The 24344-nt window shown below is 36.2% G+C and overlaps 4 protein-coding genes across 8 annotated transcripts in view; 1 reads left to right on the top strand and 3 right to left on the bottom strand.

Annotated features, from left to right (window-relative positions):
• Positions 1–10582, bottom strand: part of LOC148819568 (uncharacterized) — a 31100-nt gene extending 20518 nt beyond the window's left edge. For all 5 annotated transcript variants that reach the window (XM_088934679.1, XM_088934680.1, XM_088934683.1 and 2 more), the window contains exons 1-14: positions 10426–10582; positions 8392–8452; positions 7889–8035; positions 7134–7280; positions 6684–6806; positions 6128–6295; positions 5476–5661; positions 5171–5293; positions 4941–5054; positions 4315–4609; positions 3801–3916; positions 3577–3694; positions 3244–3335; positions 2691–2841 (exon numbers count right to left, since the gene is read on the bottom strand). In XM_088934679.1, the coding sequence (XP_088790805.1) occupies positions 2691–2841; positions 3244–3335; positions 3577–3694; positions 3801–3916; positions 4315–4609; positions 4941–5054; positions 5171–5293; positions 5476–5661; positions 6128–6295; positions 6684–6806; positions 7134–7280; positions 7889–8035; positions 8392–8436 (1825 nt within the window). In that variant the 5' untranslated portion in view covers positions 8437–8452; positions 10426–10582. The remainder of the gene's footprint in view (positions 1–2690; positions 2842–3243; positions 3336–3576; positions 3695–3800; positions 3917–4314; positions 4610–4940; positions 5055–5170; positions 5294–5475; positions 5662–6127; positions 6296–6683; positions 6807–7133; positions 7281–7888; positions 8036–8391; positions 8453–10425) is intronic.
• Positions 10583–12929: 2347 nt separating this feature from the next.
• LOC148819567 (guanylyl cyclase-activating protein 2-like) lies at positions 12930–15168 on the bottom strand. Its single transcript, XM_088934925.1, has 4 exons — positions 14977–15168; positions 14345–14494; positions 14039–14147; positions 12930–13057 (listed from the first exon to the last, which is right to left on the bottom strand). Exons 1-4 carry the CDS (start codon positions 15166–15168, stop codon positions 12930–12932), a joined length of 579 nt encoding a protein of 192 aa, XP_088791051.1.
• A 1634-nt stretch (positions 15169–16802) lies between these two features.
• LOC148819566 (guanylyl cyclase-activating protein 2-like) lies at positions 16803–19665 on the bottom strand. Its single transcript, XM_088934835.1, has 4 exons — positions 19428–19665; positions 18803–18952; positions 17883–17991; positions 16803–17508 (listed from the first exon to the last, which is right to left on the bottom strand). The coding sequence occupies exons 1-4, from the start codon at positions 19629–19631 to the stop codon at positions 17381–17383; spliced, it is 591 nt and encodes a 196-aa protein (XP_088790961.1). The 5' UTR covers positions 19632–19665; the 3' UTR covers positions 16803–17380.
• A 3834-nt stretch (positions 19666–23499) lies between these two features.
• Positions 23500–24344, top strand: part of LOC148819565 (transmembrane protein 263) — a 63790-nt gene continuing 62945 nt past the window's right edge. The window contains exon 1 of the mRNA XM_088934838.1: positions 23500–23673. Within this exon, the coding sequence (XP_088790964.1) occupies positions 23668–23673 (6 nt within the window). The 5' untranslated portion in view covers positions 23500–23667. The remainder of the gene's footprint in view (positions 23674–24344) is intronic.

Below are 24344 nucleotides of genomic sequence, written 5' to 3'. Positions count from 1 at the left end.
CGCCAAGTCGAGAGACAAAACTGAGAGGACTGGTGACTAAAAAAACTGTGACTGCCCCAAAGCGATATTTAGATCATGGACACGTGCTTTCGCACAACACAAAAATCTTGTGGTCAGATTACATTCAGAAAAGAAAACTGAAAGGCTCGTGGAATGTCGGCAAGTAAGGTTTGTTTAGTTTTTTAAAAAAATCTCTTTATGTGTTGATTTCATTAAACAACAGAACACCCTGAACTGCTACTTGCAAATACTGTCCACAATGAACTGTATCATTGTGTAAAATATCACATTCTTTTAATTAAGTTCTTAACTGGCACTGGGTCGTGATTTTTAACTGTCTATAATTCCTAGTCTGGTCTTGCAGCAGAACCTTACAATGCTAAGAGCAGCACATGGTTTTGAAATGTGCTTGATACAAATGTTCTTTTTTAATACTGTTACTGTTTTTTTGCTCCCACTACATTATTATATCTTCTCCAGTGACGTAGTGAAAATCAGTCCTAGCAGCAGGAAACCTGCATGAGTGCAGCAAAAATGAATCTTTAATACTGATGTTATTGATTTACAAGTTACCCAATGAGGGTTACTAAAACTATGTGCAATTTAGTTTACAATTCTGAATTGTTCAGATCAAAGCAATACCATTTAAAATACAAAAAAACACTGTTATACCACTGGAGAGGATATTTTAGGAATATGTAATATGTATAAACCAATGAACAAAAGGGTGTTCTGTAAACTCTGTCAGAAATGCTGCTGAATTGTCTTTAAATGAAGGAATGACTCCAGAGGAAATTTGCAATATTACAAGCAAAATTTGTAATGGTGTTTGCAGTAACTGGTATAATTTAGTTTCTTGCTTTCCTTATATGAAGTAATCAAAAGTTTAAGTTTCATGTTTATCTTGTTATTAATGGGCTCTCAGACAAAAATACATTCCCATCTGTTTTGCGATTTAAAGGACATTAAGACATTAATATCGCCAAAAGCACAAAATTACAAGCAAAGCACAAAAATAAAACTGAAATAAAGTGCAGATATCACTTCAAAGGATCAATTTAGGCAAGTGATTGCTCCACCTGTATCATTCTGAAATTAAATTTAATTGAAAATTAAAAGTAATGCAGCAGAATTAACTACTATAAAAATCGATCATGTAAATTTTTTTTTGTTTTGCAATCAATTTGCTTTTAGCAAACCAATTCTAATAGACTTTTTCTCCAGGATCATCACATTCTTGTTGGAAACTGTGGAGCTACCCCTTGACTACATTAATAATGACACCGAAGGTGAGAAAGAAAGGTTTAGAAGCCAAGAACCTAAAATCCATTAGGCACTAGCGCGTTAACATGCAGTGGAGTGTTCTGTGGTTCAAGTGGCTCCTCAGAAGCTGGTACCAGCATATTTTTTATTTACTTCCATTACCACGGAGACTCTAGACAAGTTAATTGAAGTCGGGTTAGCAGTGTTGGTAGAATTAACACAAAGACAGTGAAAGGGCACTCAGACTCACGCAGGAGAAAGCACACAAAGCCTTTTGCTTCAAAAATGTCATTGTTGGCACTGGCATTGCTTAAAATTAATACAATGTATAGAAAGAGGGTAAAATCTGAACAAAACTAAATGCTCTGGCTATTACAAGCCCCTCTGCCAATAACATACTTTTTTTGTGTTGTTAAGAGCATTCTGAAGAAAAAGGCCTTGTGGATTTTTTTTTTTAGTTGCTCAGGAAGAACACTGGAGGAGACAAACAAATGGGGAAAAAAAATAAAGCAACAGCCATTCCTGTACTGCTTGTGATGTACCCTCCTGCAAAGTGTGACGGGGAAATCCTCGGCAGTACAGTGCCGGCAGTTACTAGGACCTGCATGCACAAAACTGATGGGAAACTGTTCTCTGTGGCTGGCCAAATCACAGTGAGCAGGAGGAGTGGAGGGGCAGGGGCACAGAGCGAGCGCTCGGCACGGATTATGGAGAAAAGGAAAAAAAAAGAAACATCATGCTCAACCTAACCAAAACAATGCACAACAAGAGCTGGAAAAATAATAATGGCACAGAAACTGAGCCTCGGGCAAAAAAAACAAACCAATCAGCTTCTCTATCTGACCTTCCAAGTCAGATGAAAATTATTTTATCTCTTCATAAAATGACACAAGGTATCCTAAACATTTAGGAAAAGGGAGAAACTGACGTACAGTCTTTGACAGGACAAGGGAAAGGAAGGATGATACACAAGCATCAAAGTTATTTTTTTTCTAGGCATTTTGAAGTTTGTATTCCTACCTTTCCTACCTTATGTTTTCTATCTGATGATATCTCTTCCAGCCAGAAAAACATCTGACTCAAATAAGCAAAACGTTTTCTTCAAAAAACTTACTCCGATTACAAAATACAATGAAAGTACAGTGATGGCAACACCAAAGAAAATATTTACATATTGATCTAACTGGTTTTTCAAGATAAAAACAGAACTATAAATATTCCTGTTGTAAAGTGCCTTGTTTGCTACAGATCTAAGACATTTCATGCTAGAAAGGCATATGTGACGTGGGTATAGTGAAGATGTGAACAAGGCAGAGGAGTGAATTATATATACACTGTCCTTTATGGTGCAGCATATAGCAATAGCCAATGACACTGCAATAGACAGGCTTTTCGATATTGCCAAGCTTGAAGGAGACCCACTTTACCTTCTCTTTCCTCCTCAATCTGACTCATTCTCAAAACCATGGCTGTCTTCTCCTCCCTGGCCTGGTCACGGACTGCCTCTGCCTCGGACACCATCTCCTGCCACTCCAGGACCTGACTCTGCAGCTCCTCCACACTGCCCGACTCACTTGTCTGTTCACACATGGGCGCATTTACAATAGACTTGCACATGAAAAACCACCCTTCGCTCGTCAACCCACAGAGAAAATCGAATGGCTACCATTTACTACAGAGCACTTTATGTCCTTCAGAATTGTAAAGAAATAACAATAATTTTCCACTAATGTAGCAGAGGATAAAATAACAAATGAGAAAACAATAGTCTATTACCTTTCACTTAATTTAAACTCATTTAAAATGCAAATTATCAATACATGAAAAATATAGCAATCATATCAAAAATGTTTATTACATTATTTTATAAATTGCGTATTATATAATATATTACTTGCATTATCATGTAGTCATGGCAGGATAATCAATTCCTTAAGACCCTGTGAATTTCTAAGAAGAAACTTTGGGGAATTTCCAAACCTGAGATGCAGCTCTCTTAGTAACTTGTTCCAGGTCAGCCTGCATTTTCCTTTGTTGCTCTTCATAGATAACAAGTTTAGCCATTAGTTCATCTGCAGTTAAAAAGAAGCATCAATACAGTATTGTTCCATAGTCAAAAAGTAAATATCTAGAAAAAGCATCAGATTTTTTTGGTAAGAGAATTAGAACTTTTATCAAAACTCTTCAGTGGGAAAATTCTAGTAAAATACATTAGCATTTAAAATCACCAAAGAAATTCTTTTTTAAGCTATTACTGAACATTTAAAAATACTACTGTGTACCTGTGTATAGTGAACGAAAACTGAAATTTACCATTTTTCATCTTTAGTTCTTCATATTGCTCTAGTTTCTGTTGAAGTTCTTCTCTTTCCTCTTCAAGATCAGCAATTCTGTTCCTTAAAGCATTCACATCAGGGCTTGTGTTTCCAGACTATAGAAGAAGAGAGAGTCCTTATTAGAAATATAACTTTTCTAACAGAAACATCATTTTAAGTGGTAATAATCAGCATAATAGATAAGTGCACAACAATACTAACCTGTGCTTTTCTGAGCTCTTCCTCCAGCTGTTTTATTCTGGACTTGGACCAGGCCTTCATTTTGAGGAATTTTGTTTCGGATTTACTGGCCTCCTCGGTTTTCTGCTTTGCTTGTTCTGTTTGAGAGAATTAACCAATAAAACACAAAATCTTTCTCAAATGAATGAACTGAGACAAGGCACAGACCTGAAATCCAAAGATACAGCGAGGGACAAAATATTAATGATAAAAAGTCATATTGCAACTCTCGTGCCTTTTTTCATTTACATTAAAATGCCTAATATTCAAATATTATCACAACATCTGAATCATTTCACAAACTGCAAAAAGCAATATTAAAAAAAGACAACAGCTGTGGATTGAACAGTATGCATGAGTATACCAATTATTTTAAAACGTCACTCACTTTAACCTTATGGTTACTAAATTGTAACAAAACTTGGGAAAACATTAAGAACCAGAGAGGATAAACTACTGCATTACTATAAGGAAAAAGACAAAACACTTTATTCACCTTCTAACTCTGTCATTTTCTGATTAGCAGCTGTATCCAGAGGAGTCCCTCCTGTCTGCTCTGCAGGGGCTGCGTTTTTATTGCTGAGCTCCTCCAGTTGTCTCTGGAGCTGCAGGTAAGCTTGATGCTTCTCGGACAGCTCGCTTTCATGCTTCTCTATGACCTGTTTTAGTTCAGTCTCATGTTTCTGCATCAGGTCTCTGAGTTGGGCTCTCATTACATGCTTCTCGGCGTCCAGCTTGGAAAGCATATTATCTTTCTCCCCTTGAAGGCGCTTCATTTTTTCAGCAAGCTCCTGAAAACAAAACAATTCCAGAATGTTTTCAGAGTGCCTCAGTCACGTTCTAATAAAATTGAAAATTAGTATTCTTTTACATATGAGTGTATAAACTAGTGTATAAACTTATAAAATGAAGCTTGATGTGCTTCAAAACCTGGCTGCATCAACTCTTAAAAAATGGAAAGGCACATTAAATTCACATTCTCATGGTAACACTCAAAAACAGATTTGATCTGATTTACACAAATATATCTAAACAACATATTTTAAAAACAAAATCTTACCCTTAAAACAAGTTACTATCTCTTCATGCATCGCTACTGGTGAGACCAGCTTTGTTCCTTACCTTTATCTGCTGGTCCCTGGCATCTACTTCATTCTGAAGAACGTCAATAACCTGAGTCTTCCCAAGCAGAACCTCCTCCTTCTCGTGCAACTTCTGTTTCAATGCCTTCAGTAGCTATCAGCACAGAATTAAAGCCAAGCTGCATTATGGAATATGAGCTTTTGAAAGCCACAATACAAACTACGTAAGTTTTATTTACAAAAGCTAACTGAAAACATCTTGCAGGTTACCTGCTCAAGGTCCGCACTGGCATCGGATTTGGCTGCCAGTCTGAACAGCTCCTGTTCATGCATCTGGTTTATTTCCACCAGCTTGTTATCTTTTTCCAGAATAATGTCTTTAAACGTTTGGATCTAAAAACAAGTGGGAAAGCACAAAAACATTAATGGAAAAAGCATTGATTTTAATGGACTGAAACCGTGATTTTCAGACAATGAACTGAAAGCGAATCCTGGGACTGCATTCCTGCTAATTTATAATGAAAAGCAGTTAAAAAAATTGTATAATACTAAAACTGGATTCAGAGAAAACCTACATTTTCCTTGTACATCTTCTCTTTTTCTTCAAACTGCGTCTTCTCTTTCATCAGAAGCTCCTTAAGGCTTTCATTCTGTTCTTGTAGAAGGCTGAATTTTTCTTCACTTTCCCCAACTTTCTTGGTAAGATTTTGCACCAGCACTTGAAGGTCCTGCAGGGAACCATCTTTTTCTGCTAAGTGAACCTGCAATTCAATACAAAACAATTTTACAGCCAACCGAGGACATATCCAACTTTACCATATCTAGTTAACTGCTCCCCAAACTATCTTCGATAAACAGTGACTGGTTTGGAAAAAGCACTATGGACATGAGCAACTTTGTTGTATGACCAGATTAAATCAAAAGTAAAAGTTTACCCTCAAATTGCAAACTGATACCTGGCTGCCAGTACTAGCTTTTCTGGAGCTTCATGCACCTACCTAATGGAAAGCCACCACCAAAAACAATTAGAATTTGTTATTCTTAATTGAAAAGTGAACTGAAGTATAACCCCCTATTTTGCTAAAAAAACCCAATGATAAATTATACTACAGAGCTTGTCAAAAGGCACAGGCTTTGTTTACTCCACATGGCACCAATAACAGCAAATAAAGCATTTAAGAATCAAATGGATTTGCAGCAAGACGAAGGTCGGGGAAGCCGGCTTGCCTTGAGCGGCTCTGTGGGTGTGGATAAGGCTCTGGAGGCGAGGTCAGCCGAAGCACTCAGCTGGAGGTCAACGATGTAAGCTTCCTTTTCTTGCAGCTTCTTGTCCTTCTCGGCAAGCATGGCATCCATCTCCGCCCCACGCTGCCTCTGATCCGCAAGCTCTCTGGTCTGTGAAAAGAAGTCAGACTATCAGGCACATTCATGCATTCAATCTGTTTCCACCTGCAAAACCAGATTATCCCAAAATACATAACCACCCAATGTCACCCAAACCTTAAAAGGTAGCCGTTAACACCCAAAAAATACCAACACAAACATGGTGCATAGACCTGTTTCACAACCAGAACAAGGAAGTTCATTGACACTGTGTGAGTGAGCTCTATGCTTCCCCTGCTAATTAAATGCATTTCAAACTGAGTTGTAAACCGTCTGGATACCAGGTCATCTTAGGGGGCTCATGAGCTTTAGGTTTTTTTGGACAGAAATATGAAACAAGACAGTGTATGCAAGAAAGGGCATGCGTGAGAATGTCCGTCTAAACAAACGTGAAGTCCACCTTAACTTCCAGGTCTGCCTCTTTCTGAGAAAGCTGCAGCTCGAGTTCCTCCACTTTTTTCTTCAGCACTAGGATTTTTCCACGGCTTGCTGCGGCATGCTCCTGATCCCCATCACCAGAAGCCTGCAGCATGAAAGTGACACAACCAGACCAAACCATAAAAAAGACCCTTTTCCATAATGTTACTGCATTCCTCAACACTACAGTATACGTGCTGGCCGTAAAAACACAAGTGTCTAAGAATATGGTTAAATAATAAGGTCACTTCTATTTAGATTAGATTAGGTCATTTAATGACACAAGCACAGGTATGTAAGGAATGTGAATCCATTAAGGAGCTCATTCACTTAACCCCCACCATCATACACGCCAGACAGCACTAAATCTCAGACTGACTGCTCAGATCCATGCTTTAAATAAAAACGCAATGCTTGTGTTTTAAAGAAGCACCTTTCTGATATCAGACTTGGTTTCCTTGGCTCCTGACGATGGCAGCTGCTTTTTTAATTCTTCCAGTTGAGAATTTAACGAGGTGACCTTGGCTTTGTTTTGCAGCTTCATTTTGGAGAGCTTGGCCTCCCATGCTTCTTTCTCAGTCTAACAGGAAGAAAAGGACAAAAACGGCACTAGAAAAGGGTAATAACTTTGCCTTGTAAATGAAATTGACCACTTCCAACAGCAGAGTTGAGACAATGACACTTTTGCGACACCATGTTATTTTGAAGGTAAATAAAAACAATGTGTCACTCAGTTACAAAGAAATATTTATCGTTATACATAAACTTTCTTAAGATTAGATGCATTTCAGCATGTACAGTATATACTTAATATGATTATACGAACTAGTGTATTGCAGTAGTACTAGGCTTTGTTTTTATTTGAGTGATTACCACAATGATCCCTAATTTAAAATGTAATAGGTACTTGTTTATGTGATTACCAAAGTAAAGATACATTTGCAGTACATCACCAAAATTAAAAGGAAACATACTTTAATATAATTATTTTATTTACCAATCAGAACTTATGCAAGGCACATGTTGTGTTACATCCTCACAACACACTGTATGAAATAAAAAACTATTTCCCTTAAGAATGTAAAACCAATAACAAAATATGGACCACTTTTTTCAGCTTTTCTGAAAGACAAACCTCACATTGTTTCTGCAGCAAATACAATTCCAATAGTTATTTTATTCAAATACCTTAAGCTGCTCGTCTTTGGCGCGCAGGACATTATCTTTTTCTCGGATCAGTTCTTTCAGCTGAACCACAAGTTGTTCAGTCTGAGCCAGCTGTTCAGTTATATCTGCCACCGACTGGCTGCTCATGCCATCCGGGGGAGCTGGTGCCTGTGGATTAGCAAAGCAAGTAGGACAGTGAACCTCAGTGAGCAGCTCACTATTGGCACAGCAATCTGCCAAAGCACATTTGTCTGCACAGCACTCTATACAACATATGCTTCATTTAGCATGTAATTACACAGACGTGCTCATTCAAAACCACATAAATATATCACAACTGTTTAGCTATAAATAAACTCTTGATGAATATTTTTGAAACACTGGTAGGAAGAATTTGTCTACTTATGTACATTTGCATATATACTGTATATGAAGAAACATATACAGTATATGTATACTTAATACTTGAGTATGAAAATGCATCAGGCTAATATTCCCAATATAGTCACATTTTTAATACTCACTCCCTGACCAGGGGCTGACTCATCTCCAGAGTACCACTTCCACATGGTCTCAGACAGGTCCCTGCGAGGCAAAAGAGATTGGTCCTGAACTAGGACAACTTGTTAAATTTAAACAACAAATGAAACACTAATGCATGACTACTATACTGCATAACATTTTAAAAAGGATTCCATTCACTTCATCACAAGGCTATATACTAGTACAGTATATACACTACACTAGTTAGCATTGAGAGGTTTTAACACCCTGAGTTCATTCAAGGTACACATTGTGCTTTCCCCATACTATATATGAAACAAAAAAATGAAAAATATGTATTTTCTTAATAACTTAAACTGTTTTCCTACTTTTCAGCATGGAATTAACCTTTACTTGTTCATTCTATTTTGAGGTTTCATCACTGTACTGATAGAGAGAAGCAAACAACCTCCAAGTGATACAAACATGAAAGATAGCTAATTGATCAAGATAGGCATCAATGCACAGATAAAACAAAAGGCTCAGACGACTGCTCATTAGCTGGACTTAATAAAACACTTTTGAAATCCTAATTATGATATGAAAGTGGTACCGCTTTCTCTTCAGATTACAATTATGTTTATTTCTTCTTAGGAAAAAAACATCCCAATATTGAATATTTAAACCTTGTCTGAGGTGCAATTGGTTGTAGATCCAACAGTACTGAACAAGAAAGAACACCTTCACAGGATTCACAACAACCAAACAAAAACATTCTGAAAAGAACTTAAAGTAGACAACTGGCAGCAAATGCATCAGCATACAGAGGGAACCTATTTATTCCATTTGATCATTATAAATTAATGGTTGTAAATAATATGCTCTTCATTCTATGGGTTTCATTAACTTGGGTGATGACAATGTACAGTATTTTACACTTTCACCTTATATTTATTTATACATCACTATTTTACTGGATGAATCTGTTTTAAAGGGTACCACAGTAGTGTCTCAACTGGAATATGAACCTACAACCCTCCCAGCTACACGTTCAGAGCCTTGAACACTAAATCCAACACTAAAACCTCAGTACTGCACACCTGTGAGCCCTCACAGAACATGGCTGACTACCAATGCATTATTCAGATCATTAGGGGTGTTGGCTCCAGTAACTCAGTTAAATTCCATCTGGGGTTGTACAATCTGACTTTTCTAAAGCTCCCCATTAATTCAGCTGGCGAAGTAATTTCTCACTTCCCTACGGATGGCTGTGCTGTGTAAGTAATACCGCTGGAAGAGAATGGATGATACACAGTGGGTGACGAAGCTCAAGTACTGCGGAAGCACAGGATTAAAAGCGCTGTATACATGCAAGGAATTAATAATACTATCAAAACATTTCAACGAGCTCTCAAACTATATCAAGCATCTTATCCCAATACCAATCACAAAATTTTTACTGATTGTACATAGTAGGTCGTACCATCTCTTGGAACATTTTTAAAGTGTGATTTTACTTTATCACACGTCAGCATAAAAACTCACAAAACGTCCCGGAATGTGTCTAAACGACTATGTCTAAATATTTGAACTTTTGTTCATTTTCACTTCAAGTGTTAACTGCATCTCGATACATCTGCTTTGCAAACTCGCTTCAGTAAAATAAAATGCACCGTCACATCTACAGTACGCCAGTTTTCAATTCAAAACCAGGAAGCACATGAACATATGCGATTCTATTTCGGGCTATATGCAAACATAATAATAAAAAAAGCAACGTTCATATTAACTTGTGTAGTTACTTACTGTGGGCAATCGCTTCGATCGTAGGCTAGTGCTTAATTTATTAATTAATGATAAACTCCCGATGCTTATTTGCACCAGCCATCTAAATACCAAACCTGATTTGAAACAAGATTCACAATTTTTGAATAACTGAAAACATAGAATCGATGCATATTTTATTTTTGGTCACTGCACTAAAAGGCATTATTTTGGTGCCATACGATAGCACCACTAGCAGGGTTAACCCGTATTAAGCAGATCGAATTACACGAAAGAAAGAATTGTTTTACCTGATTACAAACGGGTCATGAAGATGCTATGTAACCGTTGATGGTGGAAAAATACCCCTTATTTATAAAAGCAAGCTTATATTTTGCTCATGGTGCAGAAAATCCTCGGGTGTCAGCCGCACCACTACCCTTCAGCCGACAGCCATCTTGGTCAGGTGAACAAACAGCTGAGGAACGCCAAGGCTGACGCGGCACGTACGTGACGTCAGGATTATACCCCAGTGTGTGCGTTTCCCAATGGATTTTTTGAAGCCAGTCCCAACCGGTCGGATTAGTCGTTCCATGCAAATCTATGGATAATCTGTATCGCTTTTATGTGGTGCAAATGCTACCTCTTGTATACAGCTATTCGTAGGGTTTTTTTTTTACAAAACGATTTTTAACAGATTTTATCTTGCGGAAATTAGATGCATTCATAATTTTGGGGTTGTCATTTTAATTCATTTTTAATGTATTTATTGGTTACGTACTACTCTTACATTGCCATGAAAGATACAGTATATGTTTATGTTGCACTGAAATCTTCAACAACGTTTTGCTTCAATTTACTTTCATCACGAAGAAGTATTATTAAATTAAAGTTCAAGTAGGTTGCTGCGTCAGCGTGCGTAGGCTGCAAAGGAACAGGTAACGGGAATTATTCCATGGTGAAAAGAAAAGAAAGGAAACAGCGTTTCAGCTGTGGAGCCTTCTTCAGGTGTGCCACAGCCGAAACATTGCGTTTTCCTTTCTTTCCTTTTCAGCATGGAATAAACCCGTTACCTGTTCCTCTGCATTATTACATTAAACTGTTTTAAGCATAATTAAGTCTTAAATTTTAAGAAAATGCGACTATATATTGATGGATTGATTTTCTGGTCACTTTATACATCTTTCCACATCTTGTACATGAGCAATCTGGCAAGAGTGTGTGCTGAAGTTATTAGTTTTTAAATAGTTCTAGCTACAGTATATGTTTCTTTTAACTTCGATTTAGGGTGAGTTTAGTCTCAAAACCAAATTAGCTCCTTTTACAAGTTAACTACCATGTTAATCTTCTAACAAACATTAAAGGTCAGATTTGTTCAGGTGGGAAGCTGTGTCAGCATGCGTAGTCTGCAAAGGTAATCGGTTTATTCCATGCTGAAAAGAGAAGAGAGAAAACCCAATGTTTCGGCTGTGAAGCCTTCTTCAGGTGTGATCTAACCATAACCCTAACTCTCACATCTGAAGAAGGCTTCACAGCCGAAATGTTGTGTTTTCTCTCTTCTCTTTTCAGCATGGAATAAACCTATTACTTGTTCCTTTAAAGGTCAGATGACCAATGTTATTAAAAGATTATCCAGAGATATGTCTACTGACCTTGTTAACTGTAATCTATGAGTGTCAGGAGAGGAGGAATCAGGCTGTGGTGGAACCCAAAATAATGGAATTGCTTAAAAAGAAAAAGAATGTCTCTATCAACATATTGTTAATTTTGTAGACTGTAATTGCAGGTTATCACCAAAAAACATATTCAGTAAAACAAAAAGGAGTAGAAAGAGTCTTTTATTAGAGTAGTCCCTAAACCCTGTCTGAAAACCCTATATTACAAAAGGGGGCTTTAAGGGAGACATTACTGTATATTAGGAGTTGCATAAATCTCCATGCAAGCGTAATGAAGACCACAAATGAACCTGAAGAAAGAGAGGGCAAAAGAAAAATAACACAATAACACAAAATAACAAAAATAACACAATCTAGCCCCAAAACAATAATACGATAAAGATAAATCCACAAACTGGTCAGTTTAGTGAAAATATCACACATATCTGATGGGTTTTATAATGTTTGAGTTCCAGGACAGTTATTTCCTTATTGATTATTTCCTTGTTCAATATAAAATAGCAGAACAATGTTAAAGTTAACCATCTTGAACAACACATTCTTATTCTGTACAACAAATAAAAAGCCTTGTATAAAAACATGTAAAATCACAAACCCACGTTACCTAAGGATAAAAGATAGTAACGCAGTATAGTGCTGGTGATGTTGTTGTGATATCATACATGATTACAATAGCTTATAATGAATGTGATGGCATTTGGAAATGTCATTATGCTCAATGCACCCTTGATGATTCAATGCCTTTTCCATTCTGGCACTGGAAAATCCTTCAAATCCAGATGCCAGACAGCAGATTATATTGTAGTCAACAACCAAGACAGTACCAAAGGACTATTCAACTGGTGCCATGTTGGAGGACCAACAAAATGTTCTGGCTCAGAAAGTGCTGTGAGCATGCAAATGCCCATGTTTAAAACATACACAATATGAAGATACTTGAAGATGTCCCCATACATCCATCAGTGAAGAAGACCTGTCCTTTCCTCAACTGAAATGGTGCTTTCATCTGATGTGAGCTCTTCACATTGCTGCTAATTCCATGTTACCATGTCAGCAGAAACTTAAAGTTCCCCTTCTGAGTTCACCTCTTGGGTGCATTTTCTCCCACTTTCAGCTGAAAGTTAAATCATTGTTAATAGTCAGATAGATGCCCGTTTTGTCCTGTTGTCTATAACCCACCCACTTGGATTCACGTTTAGCTTCAGCATCTTCATAACCCATTGATCCTTCTGAGCGCCTCTGATGAACTCTTCTAGCGAAAGCTGGCCTGCAAAAAAACAGAATATAAACTTATTGTCCTTCGCTATGAATTGTCATGATTAATTTATTGTTTTTGGCACTTTTATTCAAAGCAACTTACTTTAGTCCAACAAGGCCTTTTACTGGAATATCTACAGGTATGTGAAGTACATTCCTCAGGATTATAGTTTATATCTTAAAATAGATTGCTGGTAGAGGAGGGGAGTACCCATTACCTGCAAATCACTGAGTGGAGCATACAGAAAAATGCTACAGTATATACTGTAGGTGCAAGGATTATTGATTATTATTTATAGCACCTTATCACACCCACTGGTTTTCATTCACCAGACCAGAGTGCTTGAAACTACTTCACGTTGCACTACACATATACTGTATGCTCAGGAACAAGTAATAGGTTTATTCCATGCTGAAAAGAGAAGAAAGAAAACACAGCATTTCGGGTGTGAAGAAGAAGTCTCCACAGCCTAAACGTTGTGTTTCCTTACTTCTCTTTTCAGCATGGAATAAACCTATTACTTGTTCCTTTGCAGCCTACGGATGCTGACGCAGCTACCCACCTGAACTACTGTATGCTCATATTTACTGTATATTGAGAATTAAAACATTTTTTTAATTAGAAGGACTTTTGAGAAGATATATTTGATAAGAGGCATAAAAGCAATACACTCTCAATGTTAAACATTTCAGTTTTAAGCAATGATACAGACTATATCCATGGCAGCTGAATAAGCGAGGCATCTTCCGCGAGGGAAAAATGGCATGTGCAATTCAAATTATTGCGAAGCTCTGAAATTCATTGAATCATATGAATACTAAGCTAAAACCTGCAGATATATTGGAATTTTAACAACTAGGTTTCGAGTAGTTTCAGCACGCCGCGCACATAGCCAAGTACAGTACAAGCCGCAATACTGTCGTGCTACAACGCAGGTTCTAGGAATAACTATAATTCAGTGTTGTGCAATTACATCCTGCTACCACTTACCATCTCCGTTTTCGTCAACAAGTTCGAATATTCTCTCACAAACTTCATCGGGCGTAAGGAGAGGGGTTTCGTCTTTTGCTGTTGCACCCGTCTTGATGCTATAAATTGCCTATCGACAAACAAAAGAAAAAAAAAACAAAAGTCACTGCAAGTCTTCCACATTTTTTAAGAATCTTAAAGGGACCCCGACACGTTTCTGTAAGCAGCTGAAAGAAGCTGGTAAATAACGAACATGATTACGATACCAAGTCACACAAGCTTGATTGCCGTCGTCTGTGTGTTTTATAGAACCGCAGCAGATCTTACCGTTATGATTTGCCGCAGTTCCTCTTTCTCAAGGCATCCGTTACCATCTTTGTCATAAACTTTAAAGGACCACCGCAGTTTATGTTCAAGTTTCCCTCTAAGGACGAGATTTAGAGCTGCAACATATTCCAAAAAGTCGATGGTATTGTCCTAGAAAGGTGAAAACAATATGTAGGCAGTGTCAAGTTAGAAAAGCCTCTATCACTTAGGAGAACTGACATACGGAGTACTAACATACTGTGTCAGTGTTTAACAACACACACAGAGAGACGGTCCTCACACCGTCAGGTTTTATTCTGTTTATCATCCACCACCCATTTTCACTAATAACCGGATTCACGCAGCAGTAAGATTAACATCGTCGAAGAAGGGCAAGGTCAGATTCTGAACTCTACAGATGCTTGCAGTTCTGTTCAGAAACTCTTCACCTATCCTGATATTCAACGATTGTTAAAGAACCAGTGGAAATGGAATTTAAATACCACGTTAAAGCTATAATTATGCAATGTTGTTCCCGTACAATATAAATGTATATCAAAGCCAAATCCACACAGTCGTACAGTATTTTTTGAGTCAAGCCTATTAATAAACGCTGTTTTTATGAAGAACTAGGCGGTAGCCTGGTCCTTTACCTCGTTGGTGTCAAATGTCCTGAACATGTTGTCCATATACAAGGATTCCTCTGTCGTGTCAGTAACTCCAAAAAACCTTTTGAACTCATGCAAAAATAAAGCTCCACTTGGGCATTCCACTACAAATGTCTTATACAGTTCCTGTAGCTCTGCAATATCAACCTCTCTGTTATCACTTTGGAACTGCCCCATAGTTTAACCTAATGCCAGCCCTTGTCTTTAGAGGTGTGAAGACCAGTTGATCCGCTTTTCAGAGGGCTGGGATAGCAATTGCTCAGAGGTGGAGGTTTTGCTTGTAGGTCTCTGAGTATCTTTGCGAAAGATTTACGATTTCCCCAAAGGCATAACTTTAAGTACTAACGTTGACTACCCTGGGCGATATTTATAGATCTCTGCAATCTCATTTGCTTTCCAATCTACTAAATCCTAATCCAAAAACAATGCTTTTGTTGTTTAACGACCCCAGAATAATTTACAGTAACTCTCAATTAAGCGAAGCATACTGTAGGACTTGTCAAAGGGGTTTATCTCCTGTCCAGAATCTGAGTATGTTATGTTACCATTGTTGTTGTTATATTTCATTTCACTTTATTTTGCTTGTATAATTACGGACATTAGCTTTGCAGAAAAAAAAAACTAATGCTAATGCCGTGCTTAAATTCCCGCTGGTTTTATCCAGACTAGTGTTTAAGAGTTGCCTCAAAAGACAGCGTACTATTCTATTATTAGCTATAGGAGCCTCATGCTCATAATCGCTTTTAGACGACAGTATCGAAACCTTGAGGTTTTAAACACCAAACGAGAAATAAAGAAATGGTTAAATTACTCGCTGCTAATTATGCAAATTACTCAATATAATTACTCCGTATTTTTATGTTTAACCACCCCCAGTAAGAAGAAAATGCAGAACTTAAAATAGAACCCTATTTACACAATAGTTAAAATACTGTTTTAATTTCATTGTTTTCAAATAATTACAAATATGCACATTAATTGAAAAAAATATTTTATATATAATTACAATTTTTCATGTGTGGTTGTTGTCCCTCATTAGTTAAGTATTTATTCAAATTATGAAGTATAATTTACCACATCTTATTTGTGTTATGTTAAACTTTCAACAAGCAAGGCGGAACCCATTCAAAATATACGTTTATGTTATTCTGGTAAACATTTTGTTTACAAAGTGGTTAACGTTTCAAAGATTATGCATGCTTGAGTCAGATCTTCAAATCAGATTATCTGGCAAACTTTCATCCTTCAGGCTCCTGTAGCTAGGATTGGTTTTTAATCAGGCCTGGATTTATAAACCCTCTTCTGTGTTTTCCTGAGTCCCCTGGACTAATGAGTCTGTGACCCATAAGCTTTTATTTAGCCTCTTGAGTTTACATCCCAGAAAGTTCAATCTATATCCAGAACTGAGGGAAGGCCTCTCACAGTTTTAACTAAGTACAGGGCTATTGGTAATTAAAGTGATGTGCAGAACAGAGATACTCTCTTGGTAAGAAATGATGTACTGTATGAAGGGAAGGAATCCTCCCATTAACTTTATGCTTATGATGATAGTACAGAAAGGAGGAAAATACTCTTCCAAGGCACAATGTCACATCTGTTCTGTGATTAAGCCCTGCAGTAATAGTCAGTTCAGAAAAATTTAGTCAGTTTTGTGAACTATTGTTCACATGCCAAGTCTGCGGCATAACATACTGTACTTCTTTCAACTTGGATGTGTGTAGCAGCAATTGAAAACAGTGTCATCTATGTAATTATTTCACTTTCATATGCATGTCTGTATTTCCATGGGAAATTAATCAATTTCAAAGATGAAATATTAAAATAGTTTTAATCATGCATGCTTCCATTCTTACACATCTAACCAGTATGAAAACAATACTTTTTATTTTGTACAAAAACAATATTGACAAACATATCAGGTATAAAACCTTTAGTTACAATAGTTAATAATTTAAAGAATAAGCATCACTTTTTTTTTTAAATCCAGCACGTAACAAAATTATATAAACAGTAGGAGTATGAATGGGGCTAAATAAAGACTACAATTTATTTTGAAAATGTAGAACATTTAGAATTTTAAAAAGACTGGGGGAAGTATCAAAACTGGCAACAATTAAGTTTTTAATCAAGAGCAAACTGAAAAGGAATTTCCTGATGGGTGAAAAATCCACATTCTATAAAAAGACGAAGTTTGAGCACACAGTTTCTTTTCTTACAACTAAAAACTTCAAAAGAAGATTGGTTACAAAGTACCAACATTTTAGATGAGATAAAATGGGATTTCTGCGGAGATCATCGTTTATTTTTATAAAGGAAGTCTTTGGATGTAAGTAAATGTAAATCACAAATCAGGAGCTGCAAACACATACAGTAATTCAGAAAAATCAAGTCAAAACATGGCACTCTTTCTCCTCTGTTCAAGAACCCAGCCGTAAGGATTTATGTCCAACTGCAGCATTGTCAGAACCCATTTGTCTTTCCTCGCTCCTTCAATGAACTCATCCAGTGTAAGCTGCCCTACAAAATAATACATTTAATGTTATTTTCAAAAAGCGAGAAATGTGTTACAAAGGAAGAGGATCAGTGAGCCAGCTTTGTAAGTCAAACGAATGAAGTCAAATGCAAGTAATGAATGCTCTTAGCCACATCCATTGTTAGATAATGAACAAATGTTTTTATTTTTTTTGGTGATGTACTGTATGCTTAGGCTTTAAAACCTAAGCTGTAAAAAATAATTATTCAATTTTAATAATGGGGTACAGTACAAACAGAAAAACACATCACTTTTAAAGAGTAAATACTTGTACTACATATTGTTGTTTGCAGTTAAATGTGGTCAGAATAAATTAGTTAATCAATCAATTAATAAATAAATATGTTTCTGTATTTACCATCTCCATTCGCATCCACTATTTGAAATATTCTTTCACAGACTTCATCTGGTGTTAGGAACTGAGCTGCTTTGTCTTGTCTGGAGTTCTTTTTTAGTTTATAAATCGCCTTAAAAGGAAAGAAACAATGAAAACTTTGTCAGTTGTAGAATTCACGAATTATCCTAATATCTATATTGTGTTTATTATAGACATACATATTTGAAAGTAACCATCAATTTGATAAATCCTCAGTTATTGATAATATTCTCTGATTAATCAAATAGGCTACTTCGGTAGGCATAACTTTCAATAGAATGTCATTCCAATATTTAAGTAATTTAGGTAGGGGGGTTAAAATGTTTCCCCTGCATATATACAGAAAGTTTTGCAAAGTAATTTTTTTACATTTAAAGTGAGAATTATTTGATTTTTTAAAATATCATGTAGGAGCGTTGGTTAAACTGTGTTCTTCAGAAACGGTACTTGTTGATTCGAGCTTTGTATTAATTTGTATTCAATTATTTACAGATCCGAGAACTCAATGGGGGATTTTCTTATTGACAGTCTCATCTTTTGCTAATTGAGACAGTCACGTGTCCTCTGACCTCTGGATTTAGCGGATTACTCACCAGCTGCTCTGAAACCAGCAACAACATCAACAGCTCCGGAGTGTGAAATGTCGGAATCGTATATACGCGATTTTATATTATGATCTGATTGCAGAACATCCATTGTTTATTTAATAGTTCTATGTGTTCTCAAGTTCCATAGGACATTGAGTCATCTGTCCGATTTCCATGTTGTAACAGGAATTGTGTCAACAGTTAGCGAAAAGGAAAGCATCTTTCCCATTTGATAAACACTTCTCTCTCCGACGCCTACTGTTAGTTTTAGAAAATCTAGTTATTGTATCTCACTTTACTCCAAATATGAATTACCTGAATAATCTCACGAAGCTCACTCTTGTCCACACATCCGTTTCCGTCCTTATCATAGACTTTGAAGGACCACCTGAGTTTGTGTTCCAGTTTGCCTCTTAATACAAGATTCAAGGCGGCTACATATTCCAAGAAATCGATGGTATTGTCCTACACATTGAAAAAGGAAATGAAATGTCTCTTAGAGCACATCTCTTATTGAAAAACATAGCCCAACATGTCATTTGTAGTAAACGTTTCACAAAGTCGGTAAACAAAATAGACATATTTTGGGTAAACACTGAACCTTGTTAGAGATTAAAGAACAAACAATTCACAGCTAAACAGAACGCCAAATACCGGTAAATACGTGTTGCACATCAAGGTTTACATAGGTGAACAGTTATGAATCCCCTCGTTTGTCGACTGTACATACAGTATCTGCATAGCGCGATTCTCTATTCAACGACTGCAGGTTTTTATCACAGAACGTTTAAAAAAGTGCTGTTAGTCGACAGGATACCATGGATTCAATACGATTGCATTTATGGGGCGAAGAATCCCATTAAATCTAACGAACTGGACAAATCTGTTGTGTAATGTTAAGTCGCAAAAGTTTTTTTTTTTTAAAGGCGTCTTTTCTCACCCCATTTTTGTCGAAGGCTCTGAACATACTGTCTGCGTATTCCGAAGCATCACAGTTCGGGTCAATGCCGAAAAACCTCTTGAACTCATGTAAGAACAATGCCCCGCTCGGACATTCCACTACAAACTTCTTGTACATTTCCTGCAGTTCCGCCACATCGATTTCTTCTGTTTTCATTTTGATAGAGCACTGTGGTTGCTCCATCACCAGCAGAGCTGTCCGCGGTGCTGAAACCAGCTTGTATGATACTGAAGCGGCAAACGGCAGGCTTATCTTCCAGGCTTTTCAGGCAGACTTGCCAAGTGCTCTGTTGGGCACGTACTGTATACAAGGTTTATATACGGCAGGTAATTAGGTTGAAGACATTAAGGTTAGTACTGCAGATGGTATATTTTTAGATTAATTGAAAGTCCACCTGAGGTCATCTGTCTTGTAATAGGAGAGCTAAGTGATACGAAAAATATCAGGCGTACCAGTTTGAGATGAGGAAAAACAAAAATAAATTTAAGAAAGAAATTCACAGAATTATATATCTTTCTTATACAAGATGTTTTTAAAAGGATTTTTTTAAATGTTATTTTTTCATAGTTGTATCTTGATTAAGATGTACCTGCACAGCACACATTACATTGTGTGGACAGTGCATTTTGAACCAAGATTTGCCAAGCTAATAGGCTGCCAGCTGATTATTTTAGACTCTGATTAACCTTTCTTTGCAAAATGAATATGTGGAGTAATGCAAGGAGCTGAGATCCCGCAAAATCTGTGAGGAATTAGTGCAACAGTGAGAGTAATTGAGTAAATTAACATACTTGCTGTCTGTACAGGGCATAACAATGAAATATAAGGGCACTCACTGTACCAATCAGGCTTTATATCACTAGTAATGAGTCATAAACCTCCTTAAACCTGTGTAAGCTACCCCACAGAAGACACAGCAGAAGACTGATTGTGAAAGCATATTGGTTCCACTTACGAAGCAATGAATGGCAAAACTAAGTATTGATCTCAGTCATGCTTTCTCATGTCTTATGTACAGAGCCTAAATAAAGAGATGTTCTATCATATCCAAGAGTCTGTTCATCTGTCTAGTGGAGAAATATTGGGAAATTATTGTGTTGAGCAGGAGGTACAATAATTGTACCAATAATTGTGCACACTGAAATTCTTCCTCCTAAAAACATCTATTTATGTTAAACCAACTGTCTGGAACTGCAAGCTGAGAATAATATGAATTTACTAGATGGGGTTTGCTGTGATTAGAATAACTGGAAAAAAAGCATGCACACAACTTTTACATAAATTCATGAATTCAGAAATTATGCTATTTTAATCAGCATTTTAATTATCAGATCCTCTATAACAGAGCCCCTAATCACATCTACCTAAACTATTTTTTTTCATTTCACATACAACTCTAGTCTGCATAAGATGCTGCTCTCTTGTTCAATGATTTTAATATAGATTGAGTCTAATTAAAGTAAGAAAAAAATATGGTGTCCATAAAAAACAAACTGATAACTCCCACAAAGATAACAGCCTTTTACAATAAAGAACAGATACAGTAGAAAGATATGGTCTTACAGTGGACAGCAATTACACTTACTTTTTCTGCTTCTGTATGCTTAGTTAATGCAAAGAATCTGTTATAAGAGGATTGCTTTGCTAAAGCTGAACCCATACCCCTTTAAAGGAAATTATTTTCTGAGATGGAATTTAATTGTTCAGTTGTTTCAAGGGGCACTTAAAGGCATAAGTGTAGCACCAATTTCTCTTTAAGAGATACAGTACTTAACTGTATTTCTTAGTCAACAGTCCAAGATCAGAAGGTCCTGATGATATTTACTCTGCTTCTGAAGTAAAAATTATAGATTAAAAAAATTTAATTAGGTTTTGTCTTCTTTCATATGATGACAAGTACACATTTCCTTGTACTTCAAATGAGATAAATGTGCATATTAAATCATACAAATATTTAAATATAATATGAATTGTACACATGTATATATAGGATTATTCTAAAGTTTATACAGTAAGCATATATAATCAGAACTCTGTACCATGAAAACAACATAATGCATGATTGGCCTAAATATAAATGAGATCAGAAAAACATACTCATGGATTACAAAGCCATGAACATTACTATTGATCACAAATGTTTGTACCCTAAGAATGCACTTCATGCCTTGTAGTGAATGTGTTACCTGTGGTCCCACTTATACTGTGTGTCTCATTTACAGTACCTACACTCCATTTGTTCACTGTGTTAAATTTCATTGCTTTCCAGTGAACAGTTTTAAGGATAATGTTGTTCTAATAGGACAGTCGACTTCATAAACACTCCATATTTATGTATGAAAAAATGGTTAAGTGACTACAGGGATTTTAGCAAGGTGAACTTTGGTAAATGTGGAAAAGAGAAGACCTCTTGCATAAAGCTGTCTTAGTTATTTCTGAACCATAGGCCAGTTGAGGTTATTAGTATCGTGCTAGCCACCTTAGTTAACCATAAGCAGGCACAGTTTTAAACTCATTACCAGACTTAAAATAGACTATGTTGTAATAGGCTAACAATTCATGTTATGTTTATTACTCAAAACTAATGCAGTAATAATTTACTGCATCATTGTGGATATTGTTTTATTTGTAAAAAATTTCCTGAGGACAACAGAAATCAGTGTGCTGATTAATGGGCTGATAAATCAGCTACAGTATCTGATCGTTAACTGAGTATTTAGGTCAGAATACAACTGTCATTTCTGATGATGTGTTCTGTAATGTTTCAGTATAGTCAAAATCATTTTTATCCACTTGTATTCTACTGTATGTGATACACTGGCCTTGATTTTACCACTCTTTCATTGGCTATGGAACTATTAAAATAAAAGCATCCTTTACCTTACACCACTTAACATTAGTGTGTCAGCTTTAAATGTTATGATCAGTCTGCCCTAGACCTCTGGTAAATAGCATGTGGAAACACAAGCAATAGAAATGTTCTGTATTCAACACCTGAATTAATGTGTTCATATTTGAAAATACACCGTGTTCATATTTAAAAATATTTGTGAAGACCTTTTAGGTTAATTAAAATGTAGTTCTACCTTTATCTCAGATTTATATTATTAAATTATAATTTAATTGGTGAGCTCAATAACATAAGCATGAGAGGAATACAGTATAGAATGCTTACATACAGTAATTCAGTACTGCATTTATTTTCAAAACAATGCAAGGCTCAACTCACATCCCTGTCACTATTCACTTTTCCCCCCAAAAAAACATCACCTGAAGTTTATAATTTCTAAAGAGAATTACAGTTTATTCATTTTTAATAATTCTCCTTCTGATTTTCTAAAAGAGTTTGGAAATTCATATACAGTGTTTGTTTATTTATTTAAGGAGTACTAACCCAATGTCCATAAAATGTCCATAATTCATTTTCATGTAAACTGGAGAAAGTTAAGTATAGGACATTAGTTTATATTTTGGAATTACAGCAATGAAATAAGTAACACAATAAAAATTGAGATTCATGTTTTATGGCACTGTATGAAAAGTATGTATTAAAACTCCTCATACAAAGTCATGTCATATCTTATTGCAACATCTTTTAGAAATAGTTCAGGTTGGTAGCTGTGTCAGCATGTGTAGGCTGCAAAGGAGCAAGTGAAGGTTTATTCCATGCTGAAAAGAGAAGAAAGAAAACACCCGAAGAAGGCTCCACAGCCGAAACGTTGTGTTTTCTTTCTTCTCTTTCAGCATGGAGTATCTTTTAGAAATTGCTCACTTGCACATTTTAAAATATGAAAAGTCCTTTCATAAAGAGAAAAGGTCTCTTTACATTACAGCACGATCAAATCTCCCTTGTCATAAGTGAAAACATCGGCCAATACATGTCTCTTATGACTCAAACCACAAATTGTATCTTCATGCACATTCTTTCAAGAAGATTAAAAAAATATGACGGATACAATACGTGCTTCATCAGTTAAATCATTGGCTCCCTCTTGTGGCCCAAAAATTGCAATAGCGACGTTAGCCAAATTCAACATAAACATTTAAACGTCACTTCCTGTTACATTTACGCAGAAAACATACTGCAGCTGTTTAAGGGCTTAATAAACTAATGCAATTAATTCTGTACTGATAATTAAAACAGGGGTTTATGTGGACCCAGTATTATTTTTAAACAAGCATTCGGAGCTATAAGTACGCATCTGTAATTGTTGCAGCAATGAAGGTGAGTGGGGGGCGGTTTTGTTTTCGTTATCTGGCTGTCTGTAATTGTTTGCACATCACTGTCCAATACTAAGGCCGAAATCATGTGTTATTTTGAATACTTCCGAGGCTGCTTATCGTATGGAGTGTTTTGTGACGTATTAAAAACAAACCGTTCGTCGTGCGTAGTGTCTTTGTTAGAAAGGGTGATTTTCCGGGGAAAGTATGAATTAAATGATCCGTGGCAAAAGCCGACACTGGCAATTAAATCTTTTAAGTGTTATGTCCCATTTAATACCAAGGCGCGTGCTTTTTGTATACTTTAATGAACTGTTTTTTTTATATTACGAAAAACTATACTGTGAACTGTACAGTACGTAACTGTTTTTGCTACTTTGTTTCTTTTGCAAATGACAGCACTAAGAACAATCATGTGGAAAGTTTTAAAGCTGCAATTTCTAGTTTCTTATGCTTCGCTCATTTTAAAAATGGAATACAAATAGTTAAGACATTTAAGGGTTACATCTTAATCAAGGTGACGTTGCTGATATCATTGAGCTAGATATTTCGCTCAGATTGCCCCAGTAAAATGCACAGTTTAATCTGAATACAACTGGAGTACTTCGGATAAAACAGTCAGGCATATTTTAAATAAAGTATTTAATATACTAATCGTATGTCAATTAAATTGTC

The sequence above is a fragment of the Atractosteus spatula genome, chromosome 16, assembly GCF_055471065.1.
Source record: "Atractosteus spatula isolate fAtrSpa1 chromosome 16, fAtrSpa1.hap1, whole genome shotgun sequence".
Classification (NCBI taxonomy): domain Eukaryota; kingdom Metazoa; phylum Chordata; class Actinopteri; order Semionotiformes; family Lepisosteidae; genus Atractosteus; species Atractosteus spatula.
This window is presented reverse-complemented; position numbering and strand designations above follow the sequence as displayed.